This window comes from Rhipicephalus microplus, chromosome X, assembly GCF_043290135.1.
Source record: "Rhipicephalus microplus isolate Deutch F79 chromosome X, USDA_Rmic, whole genome shotgun sequence".
Taxonomy (NCBI): domain Eukaryota; kingdom Metazoa; phylum Arthropoda; class Arachnida; order Ixodida; family Ixodidae; genus Rhipicephalus; species Rhipicephalus microplus.
Window position 1 is genome coordinate 45,436,933 of NC_134710.1, and position 27,174 is coordinate 45,464,106.

The following is a 27,174-nucleotide window of genomic DNA, read 5'->3' on the forward strand; positions in this document are numbered from 1 at the left end:
CAGAGAGGTGCATAGGTGGGGGGGGTTTTCAACGAGACAGAATTCACTTCGATGGGCGGCTAGGTCATGAGGTGGGTTGGCGACTTGCAGGACGCGCAGTAGCTTTTTTGGGGGGCAAGCGAGCCCTTCGGAGTGCAGGATAGCTAGTAACGAGGAAAACAACCAGGGAGACTCTTCGACAGGTGATATGGACAGATACGATTCCAAAGTGGCACCAATATCTAAGATAGGTAGAGTCCGGGGCATAAATAGACGTAGCCACGAGCGCCGAGCCAATTCAGACATAGGGTATATTAACATGCAGGGTGGTAGGAACAGGCTGAAGAGGGAAGAGATACAAGAACAGCTAAGGGAAGAGAGGCCGATGGTATACGGTTTTGTAGAAACACATCTCAGGGACATGGAACAACCTCAGAACAATCCAGACTACGCGTGGGAATATTGTAATAGAACAGAAGGCAGCAGAAAGAGGGGTGGTATTGGGGCATTCATTCATAAAAGTACAGACTGGCAAAGGGTCAAGCAGGAGTGCAAGGAACATGTATGGCTAAAAGGAAAGTGGCAGGTCAAATGACACTCCTTGGTTTCGTGTACTTGTGGACGGGAGCAAAGGCCAGAGAGGAAAACCAGGCAATGGTAGAGTGTATATCAAAGGACATTCAGGAGTTAGGAAGAGAGTGCGAGATAATTATACTAGGAGACATGAATGCGCACATAGAAGATATAGATGGTTATACCGACCCGACAGGCAAAATGATCATGGATATGTGTGAAAGGCTTGATTTGATCATTTGCAACAGTACCGAGAAGTGTGAAGGGCAAATAACATGGGAGGTAGGAAGGCTTCAGTCGACAATAGATTATGCACTGATGTCACATAGGACGTATGATAAGCTCAGGGAAATGCACATAGATGAAGGTGGCTCCAGAAGTCTGGGTAGCGATCACAAACGTATCAAGCTAAGTTTTGGAAGAGCAGTGAAAGTGGGAAGGAGACAAGATGAACAACTACAGGAAAATTTTTATCCAGAAAGGCAAATTGAAATATCCATTAAACAAATTGAGAAAGTAATCACGGAGGATAATAAGACAGTGTGGACATACACGAATCTAATTAGACTCTTTGAGCTAGAGCTTGCTAAGACGCGTGACAAGTCACCCCGGAAAAGAAGACACAAACCCAAAAGTTGGTGGGATGAGGACGTTAAGAGAGCCATAGCAAAACGTCGGGAAGCCTCTAGGGAACACAGACATGCTATGCAGTGGGGTGAACTGACAGATGATGTGGAAAGAAAATGGGCAACCTTTCTAAGCTGTAGAAGGGATGCATCCCTTCTGATCAATGAAAAAATTAGAAGGAAGGGAGGTCAGTGGCTGGCAGAAGTACATAAAAAAGGTAGAAAGGCAGCTGTGAAATTTTGGAACCATCTAAACTCCCTAAGAAATGAGACGAGCCTAAAGCAGAGCTTTATAACTACAGCCCAAGGTGCTAGGCTAGAAGAGGACGAAGCTATTGAATATATAAGAACAAGGGTGACAGAAAAATTTCAACAAAGAAGTACTTTATGCACCTCAATATACAAGGACGAATCATGTGGTACAATGGCTCCATTTTCACAACAAGAGTGGGAAAGGGCTGAGAAAAGGGTTCCTAGTAGTACATCAGCAGGCCCAGATGGCATTCCAATTAAGCTGATAAAGACATTAGGTCCGAAGTCTAAGCAGGCTTTGAGAGAGGCAGTGAACAAAATAATGATTGATGGTGTAGTTCCCGATGGATGGAAACTTAGCAGGATGAGCATGATCTATAAAGGAAAGGGGGACAAAGCTGACATAAGCAACTACCGTCCTATAACAGTGACATCAGTGGTCTACAGGCTGGTGATGCAGATTATAAAGGAAAGACTGCAGGCGTGGATAGAGGATGAGGGGGTGCTGGGGGAACTGCAGAATGGGTTTCGGAAACACAGGAGGTTGGAAGACAATCTGTTCTCACTGACGCAGTGCATCGAAATAGCAGAAAAAGAACACAGGCCCCTGTGGCTAGCATTTTTGGATATCAAGGGAGCGTACGATAGCGTGGTTCAAGAGGAATTGTGGGGAATAATGGACACACTAGGTAAGGAAGATGGAGTCACTAACCTTTTAACGGATATCTATAAAAGTAATAAGGTAGTTATAAAATCAGAAAAACAGGTATCTAAGACCACAGAGAAAAAGCGGGGACTTAGGCAAGGGTGTCCTCTATCACCCTTGTTATTCATGATGTACCTACAAGGATTAGAGGCCAAATTAGAGGGCAGTGGACTTGACTTCAACCTTTTTTTTTTTGACAAACAAGGAAAACTTATTGATCAGGCACTACCAGCATTAATGTACGCAGATGATATAGTGCTAATGGCCAACAACAAGGAAGATTTGCAGAGATTGATGGACATCTGCGGTAATGAGGGAGATAGGTTAGATTTTAGATTCAGTAGGGAAAAATCAGCAGTCATGATTTTCAATGACAACCAAGGTAGTGAGCTTAGAATACAGGTCACGCTAGAGATAACAGATAAATGCAAATATCTGGGCGTATGGATAAGCAATGGGACCGAGTATCTGAGGGAACACGAAATATACGTGACGACTAAAGGTAACAGGAATGCAGCAGTCATGAAAAATAGGGCACTGTGGAATTACAATAGGTATGATGTTGTGAGAGGAATATGGAAAGGGGTCATGGTTCCTGGGCTGACGTTCGGCAACGCGGTCTTGTGCATGAGATCAGAAGTTCAAGCAACATTAGAAATTAAGCAACGTGGAATAGGTAGGCTTGCTTTAGGAGCTCACGGGAATACACCAAATCAGAGAGTACAAGGTGATATGGGATGGACATCATTTGAGGGCAGGGAAGCTAGCAGCAAGATAAAATTTGAGAAGCGATTGAGAGAAATGGGGGAAGAGCGTTGGGCTAGGAAGGTTTTCAGCTACTTGTACATGAAGAATGTCGATACAAAATGGAGGAAGCGAACCAGGAAGTTGACTGGTAAATACTTAGAAAACAGCAGGTGGCCAAACCAAAAAGAACTATCGGTTAAGAAGAAACTGAAGGAAACGGAGACTGACATGTGGAGAATGGGCATGATTAAGAAGTCCGCACTAGAGATCTATCGAACTTTTAAGCAGGAAATTGCCAAGGAAAGGATCTATGATAATACTCGGGGTAGTTCTCTACTGTTTGAGGCCAGGACGGGAGTACTACGAACCAACACATATCGGGCCAAATACGAAGGGGTAGACACAGTATGCAGTGCGTGTGGAGAGGAAGAAGAAACTGCCGAACACTTGATAATGTTCTGTAAAGGGCTTCACCCTATAGTTCAGGATGATGGTGCAGAGTTTTTCAAAGCACTGGGGTTTAGGGACCGGGAGGGCAAAATAAACTTTAAGCGGGTAGACTTAACTAGAAGGAGGTTATCTGATTGGTGGCTAAAGTCAAGGCACGAGTGAAAATTAAACTCTTCACTGCAAAGTACGAATCCCCAAACTCACTTTTTAAGGAAAAAAAATATATAGTTTTTGGTTCATTAGGTATTACGGCTTGGTGGCGCTAGCCACCGCCCGATCTAAAGGGTACAGCCATATCCATCCATTCATCCAACGCACGTGGCTGGTGAGGTGCGTCGAACGAGCGGTTCGCCGGTGCGGAAGCCCCCTAATATCGACGGTAGCTTAACAGAGCAAAACGCGTGATGCTCCGAATTCAGAGAGCAGGCGTTATGCAGCTTGGCCCCTGCACCCTACCCATTTTATGACCCAGTTAATTTTATGTGGTACCGCGAAAGCGGTGACGAATGATTGTTGCATTATAGGCGTTCGAAAATATGAACAGGTAAACGTTTTAAAGGAAAACTGAGTATCCATGCAGTGTATGCATGCCTCATTAGTTCAGGGTGTGGTGGAACTTTTTTCAGAGCGGAGCTTTTTGGCAAAGCTTGAATGGTTTTAATGCGGCGCTGATTTGATTAATTGTTGAAGTAACTTGGCGCACTGGTGTATTGTTGTGCAACTTTCAAGTCCGGAGCTTGAAAGCTTATAGGCCACGCAGCTTAGCAGTTGTTTTTCAGAAGCTACCGACAAAAAAATGCCTATAGAAATAGCATCACAATGGAGTTTAATCATTAAATCGAAGGAACAAGCAAAAACGATAGCTTGTTCGATAACTAAGTGTACATTGTCAAACCTAGTGTAGCTATCAGTACTGAATCATGGCTCAAGCAAAACGTGGTAAACACTGAAGTATTTCCAGATAGCTTTATTGTTGTAGGAAGGATAGGAATTACCATAAAAGTGATGTATTTTTCTTGGTAGATCAGTGCATTCCTTCTATGCCCCACCACGGTGGTCTAGTGGCTAAGGTACTCGGCTGCTGATCTGCAGGTCGCGGGTTCGAATCCCGGCTGCGGCGGCTGCATTTCCGATGGAGGCGGAAATGTTGTAGGCCCATGTGCTCAGATTTGGGTGCACGTTAAAGAACTCCAGGTCATCGAAATTTCCGGAGCCCTCCACTACGGCGTCTCTCATAAACATATGGTGGTTTCGGGACGTTAAACCCCACATATCAATCAATCAATCAATCAATCAATAAATCAAGCATTCCTTCAATATAGAGGCATATAAACTACAGACGATATGAATGAAGCTGTTTGGTGTCAGCTTAAGCTCTAGAATAGCAAATAGTTATCAGTCTCTTCTTTTTATCGGCCGTCAACTGGTTCAGCTAAGGATTTCAGTGAGTTAGCTGCTACAGGTACGAGAATCGCGCCGGATTACGTCGTTGTAGGTGGGGATTTTAACCTGCCTGATCTCGACTGCAATAAGAAGACAATAACTTCTGGAAGTTTTCTTAGTTTCAAATATGAGGTAGCTGATTTCATGAACCTCTTGTCAACAAAACAGTGTTCATATTTACTCAAGGAGGGCATATCCTGGATGCATTTTTAACAAATATGCCAGAAATGGTCGAAAACACTGAATTAGTACCAAGAATAAGTGGCCACGCTGTCGTGCCAAGTGAGATTAATATGAAGCATGAGAGTGTTTATAGTGAAAAGAGTTGGTGCATGTACAATTACGCGAAGACTATTGTCCAAGTAATCAGTTCTGCATTAGTGGGATATTTTGTTGTTTTTAAAACGCTTGCGGGTGGGTATTCAGTAGAGGAGCTGTGAAATTTACTTAAAGACATGATTCTAGAGCTGAGAAACCAATTTTTTCCGTCATGGAAGCCCACTAGAAGGCGTAATAAAAGTAAACCATGGTTTTTGCAGAGAACTCGACGTTTTAGTCAAGCGTAGACAGAGAATTCACCGTTAATTTAAGCGAAATACCTCGAAAGAGAACTTTTGCAAACTGAAGCTGGCAACTCGTGAAGTAAATCATGGTACATTCGAAATGAAAGTAGTGTGCTTCAAGATAATTGAACATGAAATAACGCAAAATCAGAAGGAATTTTGAAGTATGCAAAATGGTACAAAAAAGATAACATTTCAATTCATGCTTTGACTAGCGGCAATATTGTCACGTAATACAAGAGGGGGAACACACACAATGATTTATTGAGGGCGAACTTGTGCCCAGAAAAGTAGCTATGTCACAAAGAAGAGTCTGCTAAAAGCGTTCCGCCTACGTGTCCCTTTTCTGAACAACTACTCCGACAGTCTTCCCGGCTCGTGCTCGTACACCAGAGGCATAGGCATGCGCTGCTCTCCCCAAGATGCTTGAGCAGGCGCGAGGCACAGTAGACGCCCACATAGCGTCTCGTCGGTTGCGAGGCACTGTAGACGCTCACATAGCGTCCCGTTGGTCCTCTTTGTAAAATAATTAGTAGGAGCAATCTCTGTGGCAATATTAACGTGAGCGACGCGGCAGAATAGGCTAAGCTGTTTAATTTGTATTTTACGTCAGTGTTCTCCGCCACTACTGACCCCCAGAAAGACTTGAAATTGATACACGAATCTACATCTATGCCTGATGTAGTGCTTGAAGCTCGAGGCATTGAATTAGTTCTTAAAGATCTAGAATTGTGCAACAGCCATGGGTCCTGATTGCTTGCTCAAGTTTGTGTTCAAGTCTTGTTACCATGCAGTGCCTGAGTACTTGAAAATTAATTTTGATAAATTATTAAAACAGAGTTCTCTTCCGACTAATTGGAAAACGGCGTGAGTTGCTTCTATACATAAATCTGGCCCACGCAATGCTGTGATTAATTAGCGCCCTATGTCACTCCTTTTTGTGCTGTAAAAATTTTGCACATATTTTGCATACTGCGGCTGTTAAGCACATAGGTATTAATTTTTTTATTAAACTATAACTAGCACGGATTTGAACAGGGGTACGCGTCGCACAACTAGTAGAGTTTACGCATGTTTTAGCAGCAGCACTGGACGACAAGTTTTCCGTCGACTGCATTTTCCTCGACTTTCAAAAAGCGTCGGACAATGTTTCGCACTACATATTGCTGCAAAAACTAACGAGCTTTATTATTAGTCCCAAAGTTGTTGCATGGGTTGCTGAATACTTATATGATAGGCGACAGTATGTTGTTGTAAACGGCCAACAGCCTGAAATAACTAGTGTTGCGTCAAGAGTGCCTCAGATAACAGTTCCGGGACCACAGCTTTTTTGTTGTATAATGATGACATTAATAAAAACGTACGATCTAAGATTAGGCTATTTCCAGACGACTGCATTTTATACAGTCAGATTACCTCTGAAACTGACTGCTCCGTGATTCAAAGCGACTTATGTGGGATATACGCGCGTAGTGCCAGCAATGGGAAATGAAACTGAATCGTAAAAAAACTGTGTGCATGAGGTTCTCAAAAAAAAAAAAAAACAGGTGAATTTGAATACACAACAAACTGCTCTCTGGAAAATTTGGTACGCGAACACAAACCCCTAGGTGTTTTATTTTTTCCCTCGCTATATCATACAGTCGTCATGTGGGTTACACTGTAAATAGAGCTTGCCGCAACTTGGGAGTCCTTAAAAAACACACGTGTTTTTCCACAGCAAACTCAAAAGTTACTATATACAACTCATACGTGAGATCAGTACTGGAATACCCATGCTGTGCGTGGGATACTTCAACAGCATCAAGGAAAGAAAGATGAGAAAAAAAAAGTTCAGTCAATGATGGCGAGAAATGTGTTTAATATACCTATCTATGCACGACAGACAATGCAGTGCGACAGAATCCAAGCTGAAATTAAAATGAAAGCCTCTGCAGCATCGAAGGGCATCGTTTGGACTGAAGCGATTGCACAGCATATTTTAATTTCATGCTTGAATTTTCCGTATATACATTTGCCTACTACATTTCAACCCGCGAAGATCATGAACACAACACAAAAAAATATAAATGCAACACATCGTCCTTTAGTAACTATTCTTTTTTCGAGGACTATCAGTCGGTGGGATGGACTTCCGCCCACAGCTGTAGAAATTTATTTTACTCATGCGTTTTTTTCTGCAATAAAAATGATGGAGTCTTTCGACCGCTAAGCCTTATAAATTGCGTGTGTGTGCCTAGCAGTCATCATGATCTATAATGTATCTTGGTTGTAAACTATGTTTTGCTTTGGTGCTTCATTTGCTATTGTACTGGACCAATGCTGCACTTTGTTTTAATTATTCTTCGAATTGCCATTAACTTTTGTGGTTTCTTCATTTTCTTTAGTTTGTTTTCTCAATACATATGACATTTTCTGACGCAGCTGGGATCGATACAGCTGTGTATGTTTGGTGTATTGCGTAATCTACATTATATTTTTACACAAACTTATGCGAATCTGCGATTTAATTTTTGTTAATTTCCTGCACCCCCCCCCCCCTTCTAAAATGCCTGTATAGGCGCTGTGGGCATCAAATAAATAAAGGATTTTGTCTACGTTACTGAACAATAGAGCATATTCATACTACCAATCAGGTGACAGAAAAATGCGCCGAATACAACCAACCCCTATTCATAGCCTTCAAAGGAAACAATACGGCGTTTGACTAAGTGGAGACATTAGCAGTGATGCAGGTATTACGCAATCAAAACATCCCGGATTCTAAGTCATCATAGTTCTCCATAAATAAAGAGACAGAACCCTAATAAAGAAAGGTGCAAAGCAGGGAGACACGGTCTTTTTAATGCTATTCACCGCGTGTTTGCCGAACTCTCCAGAGCCCTATATTGGGAAGAGGTAGGGATAAGAGTCAAAGGAGAGTACCTTAGTAACCTTCAATTCGTTGATGACATTGCATCGATGAGTAACGCCAGAGACAAATTACAATTCATGATTACTGAATTAGACAAGGAAAGAAGATGAGTAGGTCTATGCATTCAAATGAATATAAGTATATACATTAAACTGAAGAAACGTGCAATAGAATCGGCAGTGAACAACGTTCGCGATAGGTGGCGAGACACTGGAAGTTGTAAAGAATATGCCTACTCAGGACCAGTAGTAACCACGGAGCCAAACCATTAAAGAGAAATAACTAGAAGAATAAGTAAGGAATGGAGCACATTCGGCAAGCATTTTCAAATCATGAATGGTAGCCTAGCACTGTCCCTCAAGAGGAAGTTATATAACAGCTGCATTTTACCGGTACTCACCTGCGGAGCAGAAACCTGTATCCTTACAAAGAAAGTTCACCTTAACTTGAGAGTGACGCAACGAGCAACGGAAAGGGAAATGATACGTGTAAACTCAAGAGGTGGGAAGAGAGCGAATGGGTCAGGGAACAAACCTGGATTAGGGAGGATATCATAGTTGAAATCAAGAAGAAGAAATGGACATGGGCCGGACACGTAGTGCGTTGGCAGGATAACCGCTGGTCATTAAAGAGGCCTTGCAGCACTTTTCCAAGTAACCATGGAATGGATTCACTAAAGAAGCCTAATGACTCACGAATTCACCTCCCCAATTTTTTTATCCGTTCAGTACAAACAGAGTTATAAAACTTGTCGCACGTTGCATTTGCATTCACTCGTTTCTCGTCCCGTCGAAAGCGCTGGAAGCTAACAAGGGAGGTATGACACGAGAAAGGTAAATACGCGACGTGCACCTCATGCTCTTGAGCACTTTTCTTTTTTTTGCCTTCGAATACGCGGCTTTTCAGTGTGATCATGCGCGCACGAGTGCACAGGTCGTGGCCTACCGCGGCGGTCCCAGTAAAGGCTCAACTCGCCATGCTAAAATTAGCCAATAGCTGATACATTGGGTGACAGGTGATTTTTGAGTATGTAGCGTCATTTATCGAGAGAAACCAATATTTATCTGACATTGGAAATTTATTGTGAATTACAGGCTGCGTGCTGCGCTATATTATTTGAGTCGCGCGTTCTCGGTAGCCTCGACTGCCGATCGTAAGCGTTGTCTGACCATGCTAAAAAAATGTTGCAGGGCCCCTTTAAGGCCTTGATTCATAGAGAAGGCAAACGCATGAGAGAAAGATAGAATAGTGAGTGGCCAAAAGAGATTAACAAGTTTGCAGGTATAACATGGTAGTAGAAAGCAAAGGTCCGGGTTGATTGGCAGAACATCAAAGAGGCCTTTGCTTTGCCCTGCAGAGGGAGTAGTCGGACTGATGATGATGATGATGCTTCGTAGATCGTAAGCGAAGCCATGAGATCCCTGAGGTTCAAAGGACAAATTAATCTGCAAAGCTTGGCGCCAATTGAAGGCTTAGGTAATTGATTATCTTATCCCCGCTGAATCACAACTGCATGAGGGCACGGCTGAAGGGGTACTCCTTAGTGGCATAGCCTCCTCGATAGAGGAAGCTATGTCAGCAGCATGTGCTGCAACAATGTTTCGGGAGGTCGCACAGACTAGCACTGTAGAGATGACTCCTAATGGAGGTGGTCTGTCGGCCAGTAAAGAGTGTCGGAGAGAAAGGAGCTGCTTTAGCCAGGAGACCTGATGAGATAAAGGACTGCTTGCTAATTTTGCGAAGAAATTCATTTGTATACTGATGAAATTTGTCCTGGCCTATTATTAAAACAGATCATTTTGACCAACGCTTAAATGCACTTATTTATAAACTAGTGCTAGCTTCCCCATTGCAAGTGAACATGCCTTCACAGCTCACTGCACTCAGTTCCTTAATCACAAGATCTGACCTTAAAAGTAAAGGTCAATTATGAAAGCTTGCTATTAGAAAAATATCAAACATTTGGCTTGATTTCTCATGTAGTTTATGTCCTCTAAAAGTTATGTACCTAACAAATATAGGAAGATACTTTGCCAGAGCAGATTATAACTGCTTTGCTATGGTTAACAGGCACATAGTTGACCAACACACATATATATCTCTTGAAGGTCTTCCTGGGTTCGGTAGTGTTATAGGTGCTCAAGGGAAGAAGATGAACAAATGAAAAACGACGCTTTATTGCACACGTTGCCACCGGAAACCGACCTAAGGCATACATCAGGTCATGTACGCCCTGACGAAGGCCGGTTACCTGCCACAGCATGATCAATACAGCACCGCTTTAAAGAGACTCGCTTGTCGCCCTCTTGTAAGTAACCTAGTGCAACATGGGACTCCTTAGAAACCCTCACACATTCACAGTGGCTACTGTTTCTGAGTTTCTAGGGATTCTCGAGTTACGCTAAATTTACTTGCAATCAATCAAGTCTTTATTTCAGCTTGTACGCACAAACTGTTGATGGCGAGAAAAAAGCAGCGACTTTAGAGACGCTTGACGGGCCTCTCCACCCGTACATGTCAGCAGTATAGGCACAAAGCGGAAGACAATTACTGCACGGGAAGTTCCTACAAAACACTATGCATTTACATAACAAAACAAAAAAGAAATGAATAAAAGTGGTACAATAGCTATATATATGTACCCTAACTAGCAACAGTGCTGATTTGCGCCAGTAGTCATACGACTAGTTACCTGCTCCCCCCAATGACTTTTAATCGGCTTCTCGTCTATTCACACGTATCCTGTAGTGTCATCACGGTCACGGTAAGGCGCCCAATACGGGCTATATTAAAGCTAGCAATGTTCAAATCCATGTTGAAATGAACGAACGAAGTCTCAGTTACATAATTAAGAGAAATAAACAATGAGCGATCAGATTAGTTAAAGTTAACATTGCTAAAGCGTTTTGGAAATATGGGACTAACCCCGGCGTGGCACAAGAGAGGGCGCACCACCTCGTCCAGCGACTAAATATCAATTCCCCTGCAGCGTCGTCTGCCCCATGGGCTGCAGACGACGCTGCCCATGACGAGAATCTCAAATGCCGTAACAAGCAGAAAGTCGGTATAAAGCTGCGGAAAAGTGGCGCACATGCCGCACACCAAGTTTGCGAGTCTGCCTAACAAGATTCTACTAGCACCAGGGAAACGCAACATGCTTACCTCGAACATTGGCTTCATTGACGCTTTGGTAAACAGAGCTGTTCAACATTACAAACGTGAATCCCCGAGTCCCGTACTAAGCACTTTTTCATGTTTTAGTTCTGGAGCGTCATACGTTTTTTATTCGTTTGTTCGTATGCTTAACTTCTCTCTCTCAATATATATATATATATATATATATATATATATATATATATATATATATATATATATATATATATATATATATATATATATATATATATATATATATATATATATATATATATCAAAATTGTTTCTGTGGATGAATCGAGTACTTTGTATGCGTTGAGAAACAATGGACGAACGTGCGCAAATATTTACCAACGTTTCGACAGGAGGGCCTGCCTTCGTAAGTAAAAACAATTACTGACGAAGGCAGGCCCTCCTGCCAAAACACTGGAAGTAATAGCCATTTTCGCACGTTCGTCCGTCGCTTATCAACGCATACAGAGCACTGAATCTCCAGAAACACTTCTTAATATATATAGTTACTACGCCTCTTTTAGCGTCACCCAGGGCTGGCTAGGCCATGTGAATAGACCGCTCAGCTATGTCTATAGTGTACACGTCAGTGCCTTTTGAAAAACAGCGTGCCTTATCAATGGCGGCTCGTCGCAGATAAACGAGCACCTTTGTGGCGTGACGCGTCACGTAGCGCGCGTACTTGGTGCTGTTATTCATGTAGCACTACTCGTCCGATGGAAAGACCAGTGATAGTTTTGCAGCAAATTTACAGAAAGTAACTTCTGGGCTGTTACGTGAACGAAACACGCTGTAGTTATGAGGCTCGCTGTAATGGTGGATACCGGAATAATTTTGACCTCCTGGGGATCTTTAGCGTGCCTTTCAATGTGAGTGTGCCATTTCGTCCCCATCGAATGGCATCCACCGTTGCCTCAAGCTAAGGATCATATAGCTGGTGAGCCACCGCAGAGGGTTTTTAACTCTATAAACTGATCACTAATTCTGCATAAATGTTGTCAGAGTGCCATGTAACATACATCGAAAGAAAAATCTGCAGTAGGACAGAGGTGTCTGGGTGATTGGCGGGCTGAAAACATTTAATGCGGCGTTTGAGCAAACTTACCAGCGGTGGTGTTATTACTTGCGATAAAAATTACCACGGATCTAGACAGACTAAATACTGTTACAGACATGGGGAAAGGAGAAGTGGCCCTTCAGGGCGGCTTTTTGAAGTTTCCCTCCTTGGATTTTTTTTTTTTTGCAAATACGCAGACTATTGAAGACGCCGAGGTGTTTTTAATTCGAAACATATCAATTACGTGCCTATGCGATACTTGGGTGGAAATCGCGAATCGTGCTTACGAAGTTTGGGTGCGCTTTGGATCGGCGAACTCACCTATCAGGTCGAAAAGATACACCTTGTTGCGCAGGCGCTGTTCCATTCCCAGATAGACGAGCACCCTGGCGGCGTGATGCTTCACGTAACGCGCGTACTTGGTGCTGTGGTTGGTGTAGTACCACTCGTCCGAAGGAAGGACCAGCTGCGTCAGGCTGTCCGGCAGCTCGGCGTCCGTGAGCGCCGTGTGGTGGTCGGGAACCAGAGCCAGCGTAGCGACGATTTGCAGCACGAGGCAAAGCAGTTGCTGCGTACGACCGGCAGTGATTAGAAGAATGCGCCGCATCAGGCGTCACTTCAAAGTTTTCGCACTGTCGTCATCACGCTACAGTAATATATCTATGCAATAATATAGATCGTGGAAATGCATGGTCTCTCTTTCATGACCTGACTCCTCAAAGGCTGTGGAATGCTATATATGGCGTTAAGTTGCGAAGGATTCACCTCATGAAATACACTGTTATCCTCTCACTCTCCAATATCCCGATGTCAAGACAGTGAAGGAGGCGAGACGCAGACGAAACAAATATAAACTACTCGTCGTGAACTGCTTCCATTTTCCGAATTTAAATGATAAAATAGCTGTGTGTCCTATGCCAAAGCCGCACTATGATATTGTTTTAAAAAAAGTGCGAGAAACCTGGTGAACATATTTAACAATGGTGCTACCTTAAGTGTGTCTGAAGGAGCAGCTGTGGTGTAGGAGCGATGAGCCCTAGTAGGACCACACACAGCTTTATTGTGCCATGCCCATCAGCCAACTATATTGCCCACAGGCGTTTTTGCATGGACGCTACTGCATCAACGCATCAACTCTGTAATCTAACTCCATAGCTGTTAACTGTGAGCCACATTGCTATCTGGTCATGTTGCCGTGTTATTAAAGCACGGCATTCCACGGGCTGACTCCTTGGAAGCTACCTGTATCGCTCCGGTGGCTCCATGGCATTGACACGTATGTGTCAGCAGCGTTAAACTTAAACTTGTCACGAGGCTTTATATTGAACTGTTTGTGTTGCCATACATATAAATTCGTGAGCTGTTTGATTTAAGCACTAAATCATACCGCACGAAGAGTAACAATTCAAATAATGATGTCAATAACATTGCATACATATCTCCATGCGCAGCCAATCAGTGAACTGTGCATCGACATCAGGAGAAAATAATATGCAGGCAGGAAATATGCACTTCATGCATTTATGTACATATTTCTTTTTTCGATAGAAAACTTTCACTAGCGTTGGAACGAAGGTGAAAAAGATACGTGAAATGGTAACTCTGAAAAACATTATGTGCCTTGTTTCACAACAAGTTTTCACTAGAAATACACTTAATATCTATAAGTTCCCGACATTGTGTTTCTTTTTTTATTTTTAGATAATCTGAGTTAACAGTAGAAGTGTCTCAGACTGGCTGGCCGACGTTTCGATAGGAGGACCTATATTATTCAAAGGCACCTTGTCATCCTTGGCGTGTTAGTTTTAAAGGTGTTAGTGGTGATGTCCTCTCCTGGTGGTGGCGAAACGAAACAGGTACACGCGCCACCCCAAGGAGATGATGTCACCACTAACCACTTTAAGACTAATACGCCAACGATGACACGGCGCTTTTGTCAGAGATAGGTCCTCCTATCGAAACGTCGGCCAGCTAGTCTGAAGCACTTCCACTGTTAACCCTGATTATCCCACTACGTTGTTTCGATCTTTCGGCTCTCATTTAAATTTTGGATTTTCATTATTTTTAGAAAACTTCAACTTGTCACTTTAGGTGTAATCAATGGGCCCACCCCATCAAAAATGTAAAAGTGGTCATACATTGTTGTGTATTCAAATATATGTACCTCCGGACAATTGTTCATGGGAGAACCTAATCACAACAAAGAACTGCACCGAAGAATACCAATGGGCTGCAGTACATTAGCCAAGCACTGCAAAATAATGTCACGAAACATGTTACTATCATTAAATCATTATTTAGGTTGAATTTCATTGAGCTTCACGGCCATAACTTTCTCGGCATTTAGTAACCGAAACTAAATAGCCCGTGCACGCACGCACGCACGCACACACACAAACACACACACACACACACACACACACACACATACACACACACACACACACACACAAAGCAATGCGAGGGCTGTTTATTGTGAGAAGGATCGTAGTAAACAAAATCTGCTGGGCGACTGGACGAAGACGAAACGAAACATGAAAACAGGTTCAGCACTGACTGAGCTGAATGTTTTATCACAAGTATATGTGTACGCACCAGAAAATTACATGAAGCCTGAAAAAAAACTTTTTTTTTTCAATTGAGTGATGCTGTACTCACCCAACCACTTTAGATACATTAGTACACCACCATGGTTGTATGGCATACTTTTTTCGGCAACTTCGTCAGTTGGAAGCTCACTACAAGAGTTGACTACCTTGAAACCAGCCCTTGTGAGGCTTGGTAAATGTGGTGGATTTTAGTTCGATTTTCCTTGGACAATTGCAGAGGTAACGGACTCTTAAAAAAAATAGTTGTTTGTGGTGACCATCTGTGCAAAAGCGACGAACGCTACTATGTCGGCAGGCGTCAAACTTGTTAAATCTCACCCCCCCTCCCCCCACCCTCCTTTTTTTGTTTCTTCGCACATGTAGGGTAGCAGTCAGTTATAACCTGGCTAACCTTCCTGACTCAGTCTCTCTTCTCTCTCCCTGCCCCATCTTAGAATGAATATTGCTGCCGTCGAGTCGAAGTGAGGGCGATTTGTCAACTGGTGAAATTGATGAAGTCACAACCAGAAAGAGCGCATTGAGCACGCAGCGAGGAGCTCTATAGCTGCAATGTTCGTTGAACAGCCGTTGTACTTACGGGATCGTGCGTAGAATCCAACGCGTTCACCAATATCTTGAGGTGGGCTTCCTCGACCAGTTTGTTCTGGACGTCGATGTTTTGGCTCATAAAAAGCACGGCCCGTGCGCTCAGAATCTGTAGGCAGTGGTAGCTGCAATGGCGCCATCTGCAACGATGCCGGAAAATAATTGCAGCCAGAGCAAAAAAAAAAAAAAATGGAGCAAAATATTCATCGCGAAAACCGGCAAGTAGCCGTTAGCATATGTGACGTTCATCTGGGTCCGAACTAGTAAATAACACGAACAACCACCTGCTAACAATGAAACTGCCACCAAAAAATGCACCCACCCACTTTTGCGTGTCGAGAACATTGAGACAAGTGCCTATGTTCAACAACCGCAATATTTATCTTTCTCTACTGTTCCTTGCGATAAGGTCCTGCAGCTATCTAAAGTGATCATTGACATTTAAAAAAAACATTTTCACGTATATATTTCGTGACTGAACAAGACCGCAGCTCGTAAATATGAATACTTACGCGTAACGGTAAATTAGATGTCTTCCCGTGGCATCGGTTACGCGAAGTTGAGAAGAATATAAATAGATAGCTCTTTGGCATATAGCGCATAGAGGTTGCTGCGTCACAGATGCGACTTTTCGGAGAGGGTATTCTTTTTGTTTGCGGCTGCACAAATACTCGCGTCTGAACCAATACTCGTACATATGTATGTAAAACCGCTGCCGAGATCACTCGTTATATCTGCCGTATATTTTTGACAATTCGGAGTGAAAACGTTTGAGGCCTGACTTTTTTCATATGTCGTTCCCTTTACAGGGAGCGTTTTCGAAAATGCAGGCGTCTGATGGCAGTGATGTGCAGTGTGAGTGGTAATGAATAGACTGCATTGGCGCACTTGGATTTTCAACGACATTCTGCACGCTTCTTGAAAACTAGACAAAAAACTTGAACAAAAAAAAAAACGTGATAGCGGCGATTGGATTGCCCAAGTGAAGAGCCATGCGTATGCTACACATGGCCTATCACTGTTACGCATGGCCTTCCAGTGGGACATCCTGTCAATGTTAGATTAAACGATCATCACGTGGGCCCGGTGAAGAAATTAGCAAAAAAAACAGCGGCACAATATTTCGATGTGGCAAGTCTAAACTTCGAGAACCTCAAACTTTACGTCATTCAGTGAAACTTCCGGTTCCTAAGAGGCAGAAAATATACACATTTGTACCTTATTTACAAGTTTAATACACTCCAATCAGTTTAATACGTTCCCATTCTTGAGCCACTGGACTGAATGTAGGTAACGAACTAGATTTAAAACACCTTTTTTCAATGAATCTCCACAAATTCAGTAAAACAAAAAGAAAACAGCCTTTAAACTCAATGGGACTTAGGTGACGACTGCGTGCACGGCCAAATTATAACAAAATAAAACAAACAGTTTTTATTCCAGTTGAAGATATCAAATACTTGTCATAACAGTGTGTTCTCAGAGCCAAGGAGGCTGGCATGCCCACAAAAATGGCGCCATCAAATAAGCTTATAGAAGGAGTTCTGGGTACCAGTGAAGAAAAAATGTCAGAGAGTTTTATATAGGAGCTGCGTACATTGACAAGATCACTTTGTAAAATACGACAAAGTATATCGCACAATCACGAGTATACCGCGCGCCTGTCGAGTTGAAACTTGAATTACAACTCTCAGCTTGGTTTATGCAATTGATCGATTCAAAAATTTTTAGCTTTTTGGTAATGGATGGAAACTACTTTTCATGGGTGACTGGGGTGTCCACTGAAGGTGTTGTGCAGACAGTAAAATAAGAAACACGCCATTTAGCTCTTCGTTGACAACACGATCTCCTCCGAAGAAAGTGCTTGTTGGCGTTCCGAACAAGCAGCGCCGATAAACCAAGTCAACAAGTGCAATCGTACGGGCGAATAAAATAAAAGAAACGAGAATAAAGCAGGAAGCAGTGCAATATAAGAGCAACTCGGCTGGTTTCCTTCGTGTTTTCGAAGCGCCCGTGTGAGCCAGACCGCGTCTGGGCTGTGATATACGGGCCCGGTCGTTTCACTTTTCATTTCGTTTCTGGGACCGTGTCCACAGCTGATTTAATTTCACTCGGCGGCGATCTCAAAATCGGAAAAAAACAGAGAGAAAAATTTTTGGAGCTTTCTTTTCCTATAAATCTCCTCCCACCTTCCGCCCTGGCTGGCGGCGCGAATGAAACGCGACGTTCGAGAGGTTTGGCGCCACCGCTGCCCGCACCTCAGGCTCGGCGGAAAACGATCAAAGACAACGTCGTTCGATGGCATTCGGTTCACACCTCTCGCCCTCCGAGTCACGCATGACTGACGGCTGCCGGTCTTTGATGGATGAGAAGACAATTGCGGCCGAAAGACGCACCCGGATAGCGGAGGTGCGCTCGGCTGAGCCAGGGAAATCCCGAATCTCGGCTTCACACGCTTCTCGTGTTTGTTTTTTTTTTTTTTTGCTTTGGCGTCTTTATATTGCGTTGCTCCTTCCAGCTGCCCGGTTCTCCAACAACCCGCCAGACGGGCGGTGTAATGACACTTTCGAGTCGCCACGTCTTTTGGCGTCGAAGACGTAATGGCGCTCTAGAACGGACGGGTATTCAATGGATGAGTATACTGTACGACCTATGAATTGCAAGTCAAAAGAAGCGGTGGATTTCAAGTTATTCTGAGTTATCGTCTTGAAAGAATAAATTGTGGCGCACCTACTTTACAGATACTAAAGACCTGCAAGCTGCATCTGTGCCATGCTTGAACATTCTTTCTCGGGTGCAACATTTTTTTCTGCGTGTATCGTGTGTGGTCTTCTTGCATATTAATTTAGAGGGCTGTTCAGGTAAGTTCACCGCATTATATCGCTTTGTGCGTGCTGTCTACGAGGGCAATCGGAGGTGCAAATTTATGGAAACGAAAAAAAAAATTGCACGCAACGTACGCCATAAAAGATCAGAAGGCGACATAGAGCGAGTGGTCATTCGGACATACCTCTCCAGGTGAAGCGAAAAGTGCATCAGCATGCGTTCATTGCCTCTCCTTCAGTCCAAAATAAATTCTCATTAAAAAAAAGAAGTTAACACTACCGGTGCAAAGCTTATGAAACAGCGTGGTCGCCTCGGCTGATGCTAGGTATTTCCTTGGCATAAACAGACTAGAGTCGAATCACAGCCCGTCACACACCATGCAAGAATGTCCAAAGCCCAGCACCAAGAGCTAACATGCAAACCTGGCTGTGGCATCTTCGGCAGAAGAGCGAACATTTCGTCGCTCGTGCTGAGCTCGCGCACGGCGCCACGACGGGCAAGCTCGACGCGGCACACACTGTCTCCAACTGTGGGCGGGGCTTGGCTGCTCCTCGGTGCATGCGCGGCTAGGTGAGGACAAACCCACGTGGTGCGCAGATGTGGCTTGGTTATTAGACACTTTTAGTTGGGCGTACGTAATGAGCCTACGTACGCGGCACGATAGGTAGCGTACGCTGCTTGCGAAGCGCTCAACGACACATTTAGTTCACCATATTGACCGTACCGAGATACGTTTGGTTCAACTAGACGTATGTTTTTAGAAATAAAACAGCTTTCGGGTGCTCTTAGCACACTCGTGCTGTAGCGGCCGTTGTAATGGCCACTAGCATCCAGTCCGAGGCGCATAATTTTGGATCCATGGTTTACGCCGGTGTGTTTCTGATGCGCAAACAGATCGCTGGTTTGTACTACCGATAGCAGCGCAACATCGTCTCTCAAAGAAATATACTCGATTCGGGCCGGGTTTCTTGTTCTCTGCATTTGACGCCATCGCTGCCATTTTGCTATCTGCTATTTCAATCGAGATATCGCGAGAGCGTCACGGCGCGTAGGCTCCGCCTCGTCACGTTTACGCACGCCGCGTTTTTCTTCCGGCGTACGCACGCATCCATCGAATGCATACGCTACGTACTGCGCATGCGCACTTCCCTCCCTTAGCCATGCATGCGTACGTAGGCTCGTTACTTACGCCCAACTAAAAGTGTCTATTGATAAGTAATAGTGCGGAAGGTTTCCCGAGGAAACCCGGCGTTCTACATTGAAAGAGCTTCGCTCTCGAAGACAAATTTGGGTATTACGTGCCAACATACGACACGATTATGACTGTTAGTGCAAGCTGCCAATCTAGCGTCGCCAGCGCGAAGTCGGCGGCGGGAATGACTGAAGGTTAGTTCATTCCGTAGGCAAGCAGAAGCAGTGAAAAGATCAGACACGTGTGCGGGCAAACGAAACGATAAATTTATTATACTAGTACGCGGCACAAGAAATGCAACACTTCAACAAATTGCAAAACATGCAGAGAAAAACCATCATTGAGTTCGCCAGCAAGAAGTATGAAGAGGCAATATATTAACACACAGTGAAACTAACAGTGGAACAATTAAACAATAGGTCGATACGCGAAAGTTCATGAAGTATTAACAGGTGATGTCATACGAGTGATGACCGGCAGCGTTGAGTTCGCGGCGATCAAATTCGAGAAGCCCCGAAGAGTTCTGGCACGCCTGCGATGCCGGCCGTCGTCTCAGACTAACACCCCCGCCAGGCCTTGGCAGCCTAAACAGAAACTTTCGATGTCAAAGCGGTCTCACGGTCAGGGGAAGAAGCACGGCGCCTGTTAACTCGGCGTGACGCCGGGTCGCAAAACTGGCACTCCGTGACAATGACACACGCCATATTATGGAATCGCGAATTATTTTTGACCACATGGTGCTCGCTTAAGGTGCACCTGAATGCAAGTATACGTGGGTGTTTTGGCACTTGGCCACCATCGAAGCGCAGCTGCCGTGGTCGGTAATCGAAGCCGCATCCTCGAGCTGAGCAGCTCGACAACTCATCCAGCCGATCAACGGCTGTATAATCGGTGGAGTGGTGGGTAGATCTTCATTGGATTACTGTTCCCATTTGAGGTCATTTCAGGAATATGTGCCGCCATACTTAAAAGCAGAAACCGCCATTCTATCACGAGTCTTTTCAATGTTTAAATGTAGGCACATGTCTATATACCTGACTGACTGATTAATTGATTAATTGATTAATTTATTGATTGATTGATTAATATGTCGGATTTAACGTCCCAAAACCACCATACGATTATGAGAGACGCCATCCGTAGTGGAGGGCTCCGGGAATTTCAACCTCTTGTCGTTCTTTAACGTGCACCCAAATCGGAGCACATGGGCCTACAGCATTTACGCCTCCATCAAAAATGACATGCCTAAATATCTGTAAATAACCTATGTATTTCCGCCAGTTTATAGAATTAGCTACCTCCGTTTTTTTTGTCAAAAATATTTGTGGAAAAATAAGGAGACCAAGAAGGGCAACACCAAGACAACAGCTTTCTGTCTAATAAATAAATTATCTTTGCGAAATCATATACCAGACAGCTTTCTGTCTAATAAATAAATTATCTTTGCGAAATCATATACCAGACCAATATATTTAGAGTAGGCCAACTCAGATAACTTAATCGGTTCTTCTGGTCCAATGTTGGCTCCAATTCGGTGGCTGAGCGCTTAGGGTGTAGAACTGCTGGGTATAAGTGCGTGTATTTGATTTACGGCGGCCGCAGTTAGATAGGTTGAAATTTGAAAAAAAAAAAAAAACTGCTCGTGTTTTTAGGTTCATGAGCACTCCGAAAAAACCACAGGTAGCCATAAATGTATATTCCGGAGTTCTCCACTACCACCTGTATGAAGATAGTATTGTGGTTTTGGTACATAAACAAACAAAAAACTGGAATTTGATTTACTTTCATGCAATGCCAGTGAAAGCTTTTAAGTAGCACCTAACGATTCGGACTGAAGTGGACCAATACAACTCTCGAAGTTTGCTGCCGAGGTAAGATGGCGCGCAGCGAAAGCCTACAAATATTTTCGCCTTTTTTTTTGGGGGGGGGGGGGGTTAGCAAAAGGGTTAGAATCGGCTGCTCGTTCGACCTTGAATTGGCTGAAGGCCATAAAATGGTGCGATCTTTGGCTCATAAAGGAGTTCGCGGCAAGAGTTACTTGCTGTTTTTGCCGTAGTGTTGACAGGCGGGCTAGTTGGTACAAATTCATAATGGAATAATTGGAAGCGCAAACCAACGCGACACAATAGCGCGCTTGTTTGTCTCTCCTATTGTGTCCCGTTGGTTTGCACTTCCAATTATTCCATTATGAATTTGCTGTTTTTGATTGGATGTATTTACGATGTCAGACGAACGTAACATTCATTCAAAATATTTGCGTGCTCTCAATACGATCATCAGTGGTCCAAGTGTGGGAAAGTGCGGCAGTGACCTGCCCACTGCAATATGAGGGCTGCCATGCGTAAGACATTGTTAATGTACCCTTCATAATCCTCACTTTAATAGTAATAGCCGAACAGCTCAGCGGGCCCAGAGAATGAGCGGAACTGCGCATGAGCGGCCCGCTGTGCGAGCTATAGTGATTTTGCGGAGCGAGCCGCCATCCGCTCGTTTCGTCCCGCAGCGAACCAGCTTGCGAGCGTTCATCAGGCCAGTGCCTCCTCTATTTTATCAATGCCAGCCATATGGTCCAATCCACACCCTCTCCTCTAGCCCTTTCCCGCTCTCGCCCGTCACCTAGTCTTCACCTATGCTTTCCCGTCGTGGGGAAGTGAGCCCTTCATGCAGTGCCTCACGACGGGAATAATATAAAGTAATTATTTGTTCAGTTGTGTACAGATCCGTGGGACAGCGTCTTGCATTACTCGTTATCACAATGTTGGCGTTCACGATGGCTCTGTAAGTGATAAGGTGTTTTCGATAGATCGTGGCGCTATGCGGGCAAACTATGGGAACGCGTCACGGTTATGCCACTGCATAAGTAGCGCTGTGAGGGGGCGGTGGCATTGCTTCCAGTCACAAAGAAGGAGCATGAAGGAACCAATCTGACAAACGTATAATATTGAAGAGGGACACACGTCTATCGCGTTTGCGCTCGGAAGCAGGTGTGATACAAGCAGCCCTACCTTAGGTCCCTAGATAAAACAAGTTTCCGAAGTAGCGACACCCTCCGCTTTCCTCCTCGATTATGTTCCTGGAGCGCCCCCTAGAAGGTTCAAAACTTTCATAAAAAGGAGATTATTTTTGTTCTGTTGCTATGGTCAGAGACGTAATTGGAACAAAATGGAAGGAAATGAGTAGTAGAAAAAACGGTTACATATTTGAATACAAACGGTACAACACAAGAGCAAGCGGAATGTGTGTTACTCAACTGCCAACGTTGTGCAGTTCTATATTTCCTACCACTAGTCATGGCGTCTCGCATCGTACATCGTAGTTCGTGTCCACATTCCTCCAGTTCTGTGAATGTGTTTTCTTCATGCTGTGACACAGCGAACGCGCTTCTTGCTCGTATCCAGTGCGTGACATTGTGACGAGTGATTACAGCCGGCTTTTGCACGCACAAGTGGAAACCGCGGCCAGACTGGCATGAATGATTGTCTAGCAGCACTGCGGTGACAGTTTTTTTTTCTAGAAAAATGCACTCATTTTGACAATTGTGATGCCAGGTAATTCTGATGCCATGCGCGGAATTTCACAAAAGTGAGAGTTCCACCTGTGAGGTGTTCCGGCATTGCGTTACGACTCTTTTATGCCGCTTTCTAAAGAAAGTGGCTTGAACTGGTCAAGCGTGAAATGTTCCTGAAAGCGCGTTCCTTAGACTCTCCAGCTGCTCTATCCGTGCCTACGCACAATTATTTGTAACAACGGGCATGCACTTTACGCGTGTTAGACGCACTCCTGGCGTTTCAACAAAAAACCGACAAACAAACTCGCTTCGCAGAGCCGCGTCGACGTACGCGGTCAGCGTTGCACGAAGGCGTTCGCGTGAAATGTTTCGTAGGTGCACTTCACGGTGTGCACCATTTCTGATAACACAAGGTAAGTTGAAGAGAGTGAAACCGTTTTCTGTTATTTTACTGCAGCCCAGCATTGTTGAAAAACTCGGATGTTGCTTTGAACGTGCACCTCGAAGCGGTCTTGGGGGACTTGGCGCCAACTGGAACGCTCCTCCTTTGCAAGTTTATGTCCTGGCTGTGATTTCGTCTTTCGTCAAGGCGAGAATCCAGCTGGAGCCATACATGCATGATAACAATTCGCATAATGATAAATAACACCACCAGCCATATGCAAGATCACGTGCAAGGAATGGACCAATTACAGACACGGATGGCGGAGAAAAGGAGGAGTAAGCGAGAGAATGAGGAGGACGGCGTCGAGAACAACGAGTGACGCTATCTTTGAAACTTGTTTTATCTAGGAACCTTAGCCCTACCCCTTCTGTGGTGCCGCATCACGACCACTCTCTGAACTAAGGTGGACCGATGGCTCCCGTTGAAGAGCATTGAATGAAATAAAGGCGGCGTTGTTCAGGCCAACGTTTGTTCAGGCAAAGCCTCTGCTCGATTGACACTATTTTCAACCATGTTCAACAGGTGGCGCACCGATGCGCTCCGCTGTCTCCGTTGAAAAAGCGGAACATTAACTCGGCTATTATACTTCCTTTTGTCTTGCGCTCCACTGACCCCTCCACTACTCCGCTAAGCCCACTGACCCGCTCTGCTATTACTCTCTACTATGTAGCAAAGCTCTCAAACTCGACAAATCTAGCCGGCCGCAGTAAAAAAAAATATCCCGTACGGGCCTGCACAGCGAAGAAATTAATAGCGAGAGAGTGAGAGGGCGAAGGAAGGCCTCTCTCGTATGTCATATATGAATCATTTCTTAAAGTGACCCTAGAGCAGTTCTTAAGAGTGGTAATAAAACGCTTCCGATCGGTAGTCGAGGCTTCCGAGAACACGCGAGCCAAATATTATCGCACAGAACATGACTTGGAATGTCCGATAAATGTTCAATGTCAACTAAAGATGACTTTTTATTCTCTCGAAAATGATGCATTATATTGAAAAAAGATTGCGTCACAGGCGCAAGTTTAATGTCATTGGTTGGTTGGAGCATGGCATGCTGGAGAGTTACTAAGGCTGCTATGGGAGGCCGCAACGTGTTCGAGCATTCGCGCGCAATCACACTGAAAATCCGCGCACTCATAAGAGAGAGAGAGAAATGCTTGAGCTAACTATAGGCATGAGTGACGTACCTTCTGTCCCATGCCATTCGTCCCTGCATAGCTTCGAGCGCTTGAGCCGGGACAAGAGAGGACGGAATTCAATTGTGGCGTGCGACAAATCTTTGTAACTCCACTTGTATTGGATGGAGGAGGAGGAAATAACTTTAATAAAGAAAAAAAAGCGGCAAGATGTGAAAAAATTGTCTCCTTCCCCTAGGTGGCAGCTGGACGGATTCTAAAAATTTTTGCCGTGGCCAATTCGCAAGGCAATAAGCTTCTTCAATGACTCCATTTTACGGCTACTTGGAAAAGTGTTCCAGGGTTTCTTTACGGAGATCTGGTCTCAGAAGTCTCGAACAACCTATCAATACTGGTCTGCAGAATGACTAAAATCTTAATGACGATTTTAGCGAAAATTCTGTTTTGTTCTAGAGCATGCAGCACTTCATAGAAAAAAAAAACAAAAAAACGTACGATTCCAGTAACGTCTGCGTAGCCTAACAAGCCAAAAAGTTATCAATCGCAACAAAGCAAGGAAAAAAACATGAGCGCAATTTAACAAAGTCGCTAAAGTTCAGTCTCAAAGTCATGAGGACGAAGACAGTCATAGGCGGGTGCGGGCCGCGTCGCGTGTTTGAGAGCACTATGGTATCTACGTGAATCGACACAACTCATTCTTGTCGATATCTGTCTGTATGGCTATTCTTAAATATGTATATCCGTTTGCATAGTAGACAGCCGTATCGTGAGAAAACGGCTTGACAACTACCGGCATCAGCCATATCATCATCATTATCATCCTGACTGCGTCTACTACATGCAGGAAAAAGGGCTCTCCCATGTTCCACCAGTGAACTCGGTCTTGTGCTTATATATATATATATATATATATATATATATATATATATATATATATATATATATATATATATATATATATATAATGAGATATAACAGACAGTAATGCCAAGGAATGTACAGGGGAAGTTATTAAAACCAATGGAATGTAAATAAGAAGAAAGAAAAGTGGATGAAAAAATTACCAACTGTGAGCAGGAATCGAACCTACGACCTTACATTCCATTGGTTTTAATAACTTCCCCTGTACATTCCTTGGCATTACTGTCTGTTATATCTCATTATTATTGTGTTAAAACACGGAAAAACGAGCCCTTAGGTATACACTTCTTTCCCTTATATATATATATATATATATATATATATATATATATATATATATATATATATATATATATATATATATATATATATATATATATATATATAATTATATTTATATATATATATATATATATATATATATATATATATATATATATATATATATATATATATATATATATATATATATATATATATATATATATATATATATATATATATAAGCGAAACAAGTGTATACTTAAGGGCTCGTTTTTTTCGTGTTTTACACAATAATAATGAGATCTAACCGACAATAACGCCAAGGAAGGTATAGGGGAAGTTATTATGCCAATTGTAATGTAAATGAGAAGAAAGAAAAGTGGGTGAAAAGATAACTTGCCGTGGGCAGGATCCGAACCTGCGACCTTCGAATACCCGTTCGATGCTCTAACCACTGAACTATCACAGCGGCCTTCCCTCCATCCACTTTTTTGGGCTTATATGTGAATTTAGAAGTAGGAGTTTCGTAGGTTCGATTCCTGCTCAGGGCTGGTTATTTTTTCACCCACATTTCTTTCTTCTTATTTACATTCCATTTGTTCTAATAACTTCCCCTATACATTCCTTGGCATTACTGTCTGTTAGATCTCTCTCTCTCTCTCTCTCTCTCTCTATATATATATATATATATATATATATATATATATATATATATATATATATAATATATATATATATATATAGTGCCCTAACCAGAAACACTTGGTCAACAAGTTAGAACGTATTCAGAGGCGTGCAGCTCGGTTTGTGTGCTCTAGATATAGAAGGCGGGATTCAGTAACTGATATGCTAAATTCATGCAATTTAGAATCACTGGAAATTCGAAGACGGAAACAAAAACTTAAAACATTATTTCGTATAATCCAAGGGATATTCAAAATACCTAAAGACGAGTACACACGCCTTCCCGGAAAACGTAGCACTAGATTGAATCATGATGCCCCCATTGAACCTTTTAGCACTCGCACTGACATCTTTCGGTGGTCATTTTTCCCGGATGCTATAGAACAATGGAATTCTTTACCCCAACATGTTATTAATAGTACAGATGTGCAAACTTTTGACAGAGAAATTGATGCTTATTTTGGTAATGGTTGAAGTACTGCCCATTCTGTTTTCCTGTGTTTATTGCTTAGTGGTTTTTTTAGGTGTT

At 43.4% G+C, this 27,174-nt stretch overlaps 1 protein-coding gene across 2 annotated transcripts in view; it reads right to left on the reverse strand.

Moving 5' to 3' along the window:
* Positions 1 to 27,174, reverse strand: part of LOC119175883 (uncharacterized) — a 766,025-nt gene that overhangs the window by 270,041 nt on the left and 468,810 nt on the right. For both annotated transcript variants that reach the window (XM_075876430.1, XM_075876431.1), the window contains 2 exons: positions 15,665 to 15,812; positions 12,800 to 13,046 (listed from right to left, as the gene is read on the reverse strand). In XM_075876430.1, coding sequence (XP_075732545.1) covers positions 12,800 to 13,046; positions 15,665 to 15,812 — 395 coding nt within the window. The remainder of the gene's footprint in view (positions 1 to 12,799; positions 13,047 to 15,664; positions 15,813 to 27,174) is intronic.